This window comes from Uloborus diversus, chromosome 7, assembly GCF_026930045.1.
Source record: "Uloborus diversus isolate 005 chromosome 7, Udiv.v.3.1, whole genome shotgun sequence".
NCBI lineage: Eukaryota > Metazoa > Arthropoda > Arachnida > Araneae > Uloboridae > Uloborus > Uloborus diversus.
The window spans coordinates 55,966,801-55,978,892 of record NC_072737.1 but is presented as its reverse complement, the minus strand read 5'-3'; the positions used below and the strand labels follow the sequence as shown (position 1 = coordinate 55,978,892).

General features: G+C 33.7%; 1 protein-coding gene across 1 annotated transcript in view; it reads right to left on the bottom strand.

The window, feature by feature from the left end:
- LOC129226696 (uncharacterized) overlaps positions 1 to 8,434 on the bottom strand; it is a 104,311-nt gene extending 95,877 nt beyond the window's left edge. The window contains exon 1 of the mRNA XM_054861325.1: positions 8,334 to 8,434. Within this exon, the coding sequence (XP_054717300.1) occupies positions 8,334 to 8,434 (101 nt within the window). The remainder of the gene's footprint in view (positions 1 to 8,333) is intronic.
- Between the last annotated feature and the right edge of the window lie 3,658 nt (positions 8,435 to 12,092).

Genomic DNA, 12,092 nt, shown 5'->3' with positions numbered 1-12,092 from the left:
TATGTTTTTAAGCATGCTCTTTCAGAAAAAAAATACTTTTAAAAATGCTGGAAACGACCCAATTGCTAAATTTCGGACATTTTCAAAGTTAAAAGAGCCTTACTAAAAATATTGATACTACCACTAAACATACTACATGAATGAAAAGTGAAAACATATCTGGCGGAAAACTATCCATGTCGAACCTATTTGTGAATTCTAATATCGTTCAAATGAAATAAAAACAACATTTATGTGCTTTTCCACCAGATGTGATAAAATGCGACATAAGCACAAAACGACAGAAGTGTAAACAATGAAAGCGCAGAGATTTAAGTAATTTTTTAAAAATACACTTAAGAATACTTTTAAAAATAAACATAAATAAATTATTTAAAAAATGGTCGGATCCTATGTTTTTAAGCATGCTCTTTCAGAAAAAAAATACTTTTAAAAATGCTGGAAACGACCCAATTGCTAAATTTCGGACATTTTCAAAGTTAAAAGAGCCTTACTAAAAATATTGATACTACCACTAAACATACTACATGAATGAAAAGTGAAAACATATCTGGCGGAAAACTATCCATGTCGAACCTATTTGTGAATTCTAATATCGTTCAAATGAAATAAAAACAACATTTATGTGCTTTTCCACCAGATGTGATAAAATGCGACATAAGCACAAAACGACAGAAGTGTAAACAATGAAAGCGCAGAGATTTAAGTAATTTTTTAAAAATACACTTAAGAATACTTTTAAAAATATACATAAATAAATTATTTAAAAAATGGTCGGATCCTATGTTTTTAAGCATGCTCTTTCAGAAAAAAAATACTTTTAAAAATGCTGGAAACGACCCAATTGCTAAATTTCGGACATTTTCAAAGTTAAAAGAGCCTTACTAAAAATATTGATACTACCACTAAACATACTACATGAATGAAAAGTGAAAACATATCTGGCGGAAAACTATCCATGTCGAACCTATTTGTGAATTCTAATATCGTTCAAATGAAATAAAAACAACATTTATGTGCTTTTCCACCAGATGTGATAAAATGCGACATAAGCACAAAACGACAGAAGTGTAAACAATGAAAGCGCAGAGATTTAAGTAATTTTTTAAAAATACACTTAAGAATACTTTTAAAAATAAACATAAATAAATTATTTAAAAAATGGTCGGATCCTATGTTTTTAAGCATGCTCTTTCAGAAAAAAAATACTTTTAAAAATGCTGGAAACGACCCAATTGCTAAATTTCGGACATTTTCAAAGTTAAAAGAGCCTTACTAAAAATATTGATACTACCACTAAACATACTACATGAATGAAAAGTGAAAACATATCTGGCGGAAAACTATCCATGTCGAACCTATTTGTGAATTCTAATATCGTTCAAATGAAATAAAAACAACATTTATGTGCTTTTCCACCAGATGTGATAAAATGCGACATAAGCACAAAACGACAGAAGTGTAAACAATGAAAGCGCAGAGATTTAAGTAATTTTTTAAAAATACACTTAAGAATACTTTTAAAAATAAACTTAAATAAATTATTTAAAAAATGGTCGGATCCCATGTTTTTAAGCATGCTCTTTCAGAAAAAAAATACTTTTAAAAATGTTGGAAACGACCCAATTGCTAAATTTCGGACATTTTCAAAGTTAAAAGAGTCTTACTAAAAATATTGATACTACCACTAAACATACTACATGAATGAAAAGTGAAAACATATCTGGCGGAAAACTATCCATGTCGAACCTATTTGTGAATTCTAATATCGTTCAAATGAAATAAAAACAACATTTATGTGCTTTTCAGAGACCAGATGTGATAAAATGCGACATAAGCACAAAACAAAAACGAAACTGCATGTCTGAGATGGTACCATTCGAGGCATAAAATCATAGAAAAAGGTGTCGCACTTTTGCACATTACATACTATTCCAAGGCCGACACCATGAGACACTTCGCAGACGATCATCATTTTCATTCCTCACTCGTCCTCACTTTAGAACATCTGAACACATATTTTCCGAAAATAGAAGAGAGAGGGGAAAAAAAAAAACACCAACACATAACAAAAGGGCGGGAGAGGCGCCTTCGAAAACCAATCCTAAACGGAATAATCGGTTTCGCCAGACGATTTAAAACCTCTCGCATTCTGGTACCGATTCGAAATAAAAATATGCTCCACGATTTCTATTTCGAATCCCGTATCATAACAATAGCACGGAGGAAAAACATTCACAGAAGGAAATAGAAGTTTTATTTTTTCTAACCCTCCCCCTCCCCTTCTACTTTTTACGCAAAAAAGCAGAAAAAAAAGAGAAGATCGCTTCTTCGCTATCGACGTTGGGAGAAATTGAATTTCCGCCATTCGTTGCGAATTAATGTGGAAATATTTATGCTCCAGTTCAAAAATGGATAGGAAAGAAAGTTTTTTGTTTTCTTTCCCGCAGTCTAATTGAAGCGTTGACGCGAAAAAATATATTTGAATTGAGGCATATATGAAATTCTGATTATCCAATAATTGGGGAAATATACCGATAACAATTGAAATTTTCAATTCAGTAAATTTGAAGTTATTTGCCCATGCATAGTACATACTTTGAGACATAGACAATTTAACTTTCAAAGCTTCGAAAACACGTTTTCTGTTATGATAACTTTCAAGAGATTTCTAATTAAAAAAAATGGTCTTTCAATTTTAAAAAGTGATGTAAGCAAAATGTAAAAGCAATCAAAGCTGTACATATGAAAATGGCAAAAGATTTTTACTAACATTTTCATCATAAATACGCTTTAAGTATAAATACAATTTTTAATTTCAGAATGAGAACAAAATAGCGAACTCGCAACCCTTTTAAATTATTTTGATGAGGTAGGCTTGCATTTTCCGAAGCATTAATTATTTCTTAAAAAATCTTCTTATTTTATCATATTTTTTCTTAAAGTTTGCAATTTTCATTAAAACTTATTTCTATGATGAACTTCCAAGTATCCACTAAAAAGTGCGTCAGTCCCAAAACTGTTTATTGTACTGATTCCCCGCTCAATTACAACGTCAATATCTCTAGACTTCAGCATTACTGTTTTTCGGGATAGAAGTTCAAAATTCGAGTACAAAAAAAGAGTTGCAATAAGTAGGACAGAAACTGAAAATTTGAGATGGTGTCGGAAATTCGGGACAAATGGTCACCTTAATTGAAGGTCGATGATTTAAAGCGTGTTTTACAGTTAATAACGTACAGCATTACAAATACCTTTCCAGCAAAAGAAAACAAGGATTCAGAAAGAAAAGAAATCAGTATTTCAAACAATGATTCAACTAATTGAGAAATGACAAACGTGTATAGTAATTAAGCATTTTTACTCTAAATGGGCATGTCAGAGTAACAGTGAAGCTAAGAACGAGCGACGAAATGATAGATCTTTCGTCCTAAATGTAGTTTCTCATTACGGATCGTCTCATTGCAGTGAAACAAACTGTAGGAAGGAAGTTGCTGGTTAGAGCTGAAATGTTCGCTAAAATGGACATTTTAAAATACATTAAAGTTAAATAAACTAAAATATTTACCAAATTACTATCCTGATAAAAAATGAAGTCCTAGAACATTCATGAAAGTATCATACTTCATGATTAAAAAAAAAAAAAATCAAGAACTCGCTGAGCTTGTCAGAAAATAAAATGGCGAAGAAACTGGGTAACATATTTTACTGCTTTTCTTTGATTTAGGGAAGTAATGAATGTTCAGCCTTTCTACCGAATATTCGGTCAAATGCATATGAATTTTATTATAATGAGAAATACCTGATTACATAAAACTCATGAATGAAAACTACTAATAAAGCATATCAGTCTAAAGTCAAAAATATTGTATACATTGATTAAAAAAATGATACAGTGTAGTATGTCGAAAAAAATCACTTGTCATCAAAACGTCTCGAATTATGCAATAAAAATAATAGTTTCTCAGCAATTTGAGCTGAATTTTATTCCGTTTAGTTTCAAGTATCTCCCTGCGTCCAGAAAACCTTTAAAACAATACGCAGTGCTTAAAAGAGCTGAAAGGAACTTACTAGTTTAATGTATTTTCTTCTTCATTTATCATCTTGAATGAGGGTTTTTTTTTTCTTACTAAAAAGCATATTTTATATGATTTTTAATAATACTATAAAACCTTCTTAGTGGGGGAAAATAAACAAGATTGTTAGAATGTTTTAACACCAACAATAGGATAACAAATACGACTAAGTTTTAATTAGTAATTAATAATAATAAGTTTTGAGTACTAAAAATTATGTATTTGCTGACGATTTTTTTTTCAAATTAATATCCGGTCACTGGATATTCGGTTTCCTTTTCGACCAAATATTCGACATTCGGTTAGATGGTCAAATCACTATTGGTTACAGTTCTTGTTACTTCGGATGCAGTCAAAAAATGCTTGTACTAAATTTTTTTTACATAAACATATCTTTACTAATAATAAAGCTCAAAGTTTGTCTAGATCTTTGTTGGGATATCTGTCCGAATCTCTGTGACACGCATAGCGCCCTAACCGTTCGTCCGATTTTCATGAACTTTGGTACAAAAATAGTTTGTAGCATAATTGTGTGCACCTCGAAGCGATTTTTTAAAAATTCGATTTTGTTCTTTTTCTATTCCAATTTTAAGAACATTTTACCGAGCAAATTGCCACAACGTGGACGAGCAAATTACCACAACGTGGACGAGCAAATTAGCCAGAAATTCACCACCCATTATTTGACTTTTTAATTTTCTACTATGGGCAAAGCCGTGCGAGTACCGCTAGTAATCAAAATAAATCAATTTTATACTAAACAATAAAAACAAATCATGAATTTCTACGGTTCGTATTTCCAAGAATGGAACAGAGAATGATTTACGGCGATGTCACCGCTCTCTACAGAAAAAAGAATATCAATACTAGAGGAGTTTTATCGAATATAAACACAGCCATCAACAACCGAAATACATCAACCCGATGCAGATCGATACGCGATTCATAAGACTTCGATAACCACCTCGCGCTCCTCGGAGCGGGAAAAGAAGACGACAATCACTATCACTTCCACTACTATCGGCGACGCCGAACGCTTCATCAGCGTCAACGCGTCCAAACAGCGTCAATCTACTTCGCTGTTATCTGCGCCGGTGTCGGCGGAGAAAAAGAATCACGGCCATGGAAGGTAACTAACGTCATTCCGAGAAACGGGCGATTAGGGAACGGGTTATTAATGAAACTCCTCCAGGATTAATAGAACTCGCCGGGGCAATATTCCTGCCAGGAGAAGCGGGGCAATTGAACATCTGTTGTTGTGGAGGTTTCTTCGAGATTTCGCAGGGCACGGATTTTGAAAGCTGCTGCAGAGCGAAAAATAAATGATGCACAAGGCTCTTTTTGGAGATACATTAGTTAATGACGGTCTTTAAGAGGAGGAAAAAACTAGATTAATTCTTGTGAAGTACCCTGTAACCTTATTGGACGAAGCATTCTGACGCAAAACCTGCTGTAGGTAATTAAAGGTCCGTTAAATTATAAATAATTGAAGTTTACATAAATTAAAAATACAAATGAACAGGAAGGTAACAAAAAACTCATAAATTGATGACTACATATTATTCCCTCAAACTGCTCTATTTTGTAGAATAACGCCCAATCAACAATTTTGTGAAGTTTAACACAACTATTTTTAAAAATACATTAGCTAATGATGGTCTTTGAAGAAAAACATCAAAAGTTCTTGTAAATTACCTGGAACTTTACTGGACGAAGCATTATGACGAAAAATCTGGTGCAAATAGTTAAAGATTCTTAAGTTGGTTGCAATTGAAGTTTTCACAAAGGAAACTGCAATTAGCCATTGGGGGAAAAATGCAAATTATAAATGATTGCTTATACATTATTTCTACCGTTAGCAAAACTTTGCAGAATTACATGACTCGAAATATTTTCAAAAGGCAACGCATTTCTTTTGGAGACACTTTTCGGAGAAGTCTTAGTCGTCTCCAAATGATTAAAAGCCATCTCTAATGAATTAATGCTTATTAGATTTGTGAGTAGTCATTGAAGGAGAAAAATAAACAAATTTAAAAAAAATCAGTTTAAGCTACATAACCAGATTAAAAGATCAGTAAGTTGTACACAATGCATGTTTCCGAAAACAACTAGGGACAAATAATAAAAGTAAACGAAGAGATTCTTAGACAACATTTATCATAGCTGGAATAGAAGCGATAAGCGAGGCAGAATTAATTTTTAAATAATTAATGTTTAAATAAGTCATTATAGATTGCTCAACAAATACTTATACCAGAACAAATTAAAATTAACGCAGCAATAAGAAAATCCCCAAGACCAAGGCTGTCCCGTAATGGCATATTGCTAATGAAAAAACTACACATAACAAACCAATGAAGAAAGTATACAGGATTATCTAAAAGGTAGTAGACTTTTGGAAACCTTGCAATTATTAAACGTTTTAAAATAAAACGATGCGGTTTTCACATAAACATGGGGTATTTTCGTTTGTAATGAAAAACAATTGTTCTATAATAGTTATATTTTCGACCAAAATGAGACACGGGAGTTGAATTAATGGCTCATTTTTCATGGAGGAGTTGAATGATGACGCGATTTAAACCGTTTCTATGACGCGGGTGAGCGAAATGAAGCGTCATCAAAAATAGTCATTTTCCCTAACTTACAAAAGGGAAGCACTTGACTCAATAACGTTGATGCACGAATGAGCTTTTCCGCGCACTGGTCCGGTAGCCATGTTTTTAGTCGAAGTTTTCAGCATGAATGGCCCCTATGGTCTCCGGACCTTACACGTTATGATTTCTAACTGTGGGGTTATTTAAATTCACGAGCGTATACAGATAGGCTTCCTTCTTTGGCCCAATTAAACGAAGTAATATACGCTATCGTATGTCAGGTATGTCCTCTGAAATAATTTTAATACTTTTCAGAGTGTTTTCATCGTCTGATCGCAGCAACTCACAACGATGGGAAACATATTGAAAAGCTGTTATGTTAATAAAACCGTTTTATTGATCAAAATGAGCTGTGTTATAATATTATTCCATTATTCCATCTGTAATTCCATTAGGAACGAGAAAGTTAAAATTCACAAAACGTAGAAGTGCATGTTTAATTTCAGATTTAAAGCTCAAAAGCAAAATGCTTCAAAAAATAGGAAAAACGCGTCTTTAAAACAGTTTTTGAAAGAAAACAATAAACAAGCAGAAACATTCACAGACCAATTTATATTCTCCAGACATGTTTCGACAAACAAACGATTTTTTTTGCCCGAACAAGTCTAAGTCCAAATTCTAAATATTTACTGTAATCCACACAGCCAGGTCGTTTATGGCTACAAAATCATACGCATCATCTGAGAAAAAACCCTCAAAAAGACTGCCAACAACATTATGTAAATACGGAAGCCCACGTCTGTTTTTCTTTCTAAGAATCGAAATAAATGGCCCGAAAAAATTCTAAGAAAGCCCCGAATTTTCTTCATATCGAATTAAGCCAGCTCATCCATCAAAAGCGGCGGGAAATTTCTTTCTCTGGAATTGAAAAATATGTATGCGTACTTAAAAGATTCCAGTACGGGATATTCGTGCAGCGGAGATTATTCATCATGGCTGCCATAGCGGTGACGAAGAACAGGAGCAGGCTTAGTTGCGAGGTAATTGATTTGCCGTTGTTGTGAATTCATATTTCTACCTTTCGCTAGTTCATCTATAGAGTTCATTGCGGGAGATGAATGAGTTTGGAACTGGAGGAAGATATTTCATTTCGGTCGTCCCCTTTACGGACAGCAGAAAAACGATATTTGTTAAAGAACGGAAACTATATTTTGTACTATTCATTGTATTTTTTTCAGGCGATAATAAAAACGAAGATGAAAATGTGAACCAAAACTGTGACCAGGGTTTAAAAGTTTCGCCCAATTGTAGAACTGAACTGGTTAAAACCATCTTGGTAAAATCAGTTTTGGTCATTTTTAGTCACTAAGCGGTGAATGAAGGAAATAATTAAGAACAACATGAAAACCTGTACGGGATATTCGTGCAGAAGATAATACTGCCCTGTGCAGGTAAAGGGCAGTAACTGCAAATTTTTCATTTTTCATTTCTTCTTGCATTTTTGTCATCTACTGTATGTTAATTTTACTGTACAAGCTCGTTTATTTGGTTTCCGCTAAAAAAGAGTCTAATTCCAACATTTTTCTATTGTTTGTATTGAATCTGCCACACATTTCTTCATATACTTCGAAAACTCATTTCTGCAGATACTGCCATTTACCTGCACTCGGCAGAGTAATCATCATGGCTGCCACAGCGGTGACGAAGAACAGGAGCAGGCTTAGTTTCTTGGGTAACTGATTTGCCGTTGTTGTGAATCATATTTCTACCTTTCGCTAGTTCATCTATAGAGTTCATTGCGGGAGAAGAATGAGTTTGGAACTGGAGGAAGATATTTCATTTCGGCTACCCTGTTTACGGACAGCAGAAAACGATATTTGTTAAAGAACGGAAACTATATTTTGTGCTGTTCATTTGTGTTCTTTTCAGGCAGGGAAAAAAAAGTTTAAAATGAGAAAGAACCTCAACTGTGACCAGGGTTTAATGTGTTTCGACTTTTGATGGATTTAATTGAAGATAAAACTTGTTTAAACCGGCTTTGTACAGTTTTAGCCGCTGGATGCGAATGTAGGCAATAATCAGATACAAAATAAATACTAAAATGGGATATTCATGCAGCAGAGAACATTCACAATGGCTGCGTAGGCTTAGTTCCGGGGTAATTGATTTGTCGTTGTTGTTAATACATATTTCTACATTTGGCTAGTTCATCTTCGAACTGGAGGAAGATATTTAATTTTGGCCACCCCCTTTACGGACAGCAGAAAATGATGTTTGTTGAAGAACGGAAACTATATTTATTTACTATTCATTGAGTTCTTTTCAGGCAGGAATAAAAAAGAAGTTGAAAATGAGAACCTCAACTGTGAACAGGGTTAAATGTAATTTCGACTTTTGGCAAATTTAACCGAAGATAAAACTTGTTTAAACCGGTTCTAGATAAAAATCAATTTTGGACATTTTTAACCGCTGGACGGGAATGTAGGCAATAATAAAGAACAAAATAAATACTGGAATGGGATATTCATGCAGCGGAGAACATTCACCATGGCTACCACAGCGGTGACGAAGAACAGGAGTTAGGCTTAGTTCCGGGGTAATTGATTTGCCGTTGTTGTGAATACATATTTCTACCTTTAGCTAGTTCATCTTGGAACTGGAGGAAGATATTTCATTTTGGCCATCCCCTTTACGGACAGCAGAAAGTGATGTTTGTTGAAGAACAGAAACTATATTTATTTACTATTCATTGAGTTCTTTTCATGTGAGTATAAAAAAGAACAAAACTGTGACCAGGGATTGAAAGTTTCGCCCATTGGTAAATTTCACCAAGCACACAACTGGTTAAAACCTGACTGGATAAAATCAGTTTTGTCCACTTTTAGCTACTGGACGTGGATGTAGGAAATAATCAAGAGCAAAATAAATACCAGTACCAGATATTCGTGATTATTTTTCCCATCTCCCTTAAGGGCAGCAGAAAACAATCTTTTCAAGATGCACGTGCAACTTAGTACCGCAATGACTATTTCGTTTCAATACTTTCATCTAAACAGTTTTTTTAAGGTTGAGAATAAACTTTCTATCAAAACGTTTTATACCGAAAAACAAGACTTTTTTAAGTTACAAAAGAAATATAATTGTTCAAGTTAAACGAATTAACTCCATTTTACTATCTTACGTCCGTGCTGAGTTGTAAAGAATACATTTTACACTGTTAAAAATAATCCTGAAATTTTACGGTAAAAGTTACTGGCATCCATGTTGCCAGTAATTTTTACCGTAAAATCCTATTTCACAGTAAAATTTTACGGTAGAATGAACGAGAGTTAAAAACGCAAAATACAAGAAGCTGGTTCAATCTCGGGCCCTTCGTATTGACAGCGACCTTGCTAATCACCATACAACAGTTCATAAGGCACGCGAAGGCGTTCATGTGGCACGCCTTCGAAATTCTCCTGGTACGATAATTCAACACTTGCGATCATTACTGCCCTGTTTAAGTCAACTTGAGTGAAACAAAACATTTCCCGCCAAAAAATAGAAAGGACATCCCAACTCGATAGCTATCCGATGGCGCGACAGAATGCAACCTAACAATCAAACTAAGAAGTGTTTTATGCTGGTACTGAAACTGCTTCTCTACAATTCTTTCATTAGATGTCTGCTCTATAGCTTAAATAGCCATAACAAGCTAAAAACTTGAAGTGAGATTCAAAACGTAAAAGAAGACGACATTTACTACTTAAAACGGTGGTAAAAGTCTTATGACAAACATATCTGAGTAAACGAAACAACAAAGGAAAATACTAATTGTAAAAGGAAACTCATAACAAAGATTAATTTCCAGAATTATAAGTTAACATTTTTCAGCTTTTAAAACAAAGCGAAAGTATCGGTTTCTCTTTGGGGACATTACCCATTAAATATGTCAGGTTAACTCTTATGCAGTGAAGATTATCCAAAAGGATATATACAACTTCAACAAAAATGCCAGCAGCTATGCCAGCTTAAAGAAATTTTTCCTACATTATCCTATCATCATATCTTCAAAGATCTTCCCCTTTTGGTACGCTTTATGCGTAACACCCGAAGAATTACTTTTTCAGTTTTTGACATCACGAAACATTTATGAAACTTTTGAAATATACGATGAATCCAAAACGAATTGATGCAGTGATTTTGAGCATTAACTATCCATCCTTCGTTCCAGCAATATAAAATTCCTCTTTCACCCCCCGCACTCGAAAGATGCCTTAATAGGCCTCGAACTAAAATTGCTTTCGAAATCTCCCTTCCTCAACCCCATCTCATTTCAATCAGCTTCCGCCTTCAGAGCAGAAATCGCGCTAATCCATTAATGCTCGTCTGCGAAATACAATCGTCTGAGAGCTATATCCCCGAGATCAGGAGAGATAATTGAAAGGGATTTGCCCTCGTTTCAAAAAGATGCGTTTATTAAAGACGGAAGACAGGCTAATAGAATATGATGTTGCATTTTGGAAGCGGATGACGAGAGGTGAAATTTGCCTGACACGAAGATTAAAGGCTGTTTTCTTCATTTTCGAAACAGGGTATTAGTTTACTTTTGAAGAAGCATAAAACTCTGTCAGGAACAAAAACTGAGCATTCTATACTTTGATGTCTAAATTTTAAGCTTGTATAATCCGTCGTTGAAATCCGAAATTTATAAGAAAGTTAGCAGTTTTCTTTATTATTTTCATTTTGATTCTTTGGACTTGCTTCATTCAATGTGGAAAAGCTATTAAGTCTTCAATATAATGAAGTGGTGAAAAAAAAAAAATCATTCCAATTTATAATACTTTCTCAGAACTTTGCCGGAAGCAAAATTTAGTCGCGCAGTATAATCTTGATTATTCGGTCCCGTTTATTCGTATCTTCGCTTTATCCGGAAGAAATTTGTAAAGAAAAAAGAAAGTTATATTTTCGGTTAAAAGTTTAATTTATAAAAGTTAAAAGTTCTATATTTAAAAAAATAATTTTGAATTATGACAGCAAGAACGGAGCTATAAATAAGTTCGGTTTTTATTTTGATTAAACAAACAACTCCTGCATATAACGTATAATAAAATATAGTTCTAATCTAACAAACAACAAGGCGTACATGAAGCGTCAGTCTGACAACACTGTCGCTGAACTATAAATGATGAAGTATTTGCTAGAAACAATACTGAGTAATTTTGTTACAAAACATTTTATTTTGCTGTAAATAAATTATAACTCTGCTTATTTAAGAATGTTTTGCTTATTTCCTATATTACCGGATTATCCGGTTCTTTTGGTTAACCGGATCGTTTTTGGTGTTAGTTAGTCTGTATGAAAGAGGTTGTACTGTATACAGGGTGTTCTGTTTTAACCTGCAAGACTTTTATTTTCACAACCGTTAGTCCTAGATGTA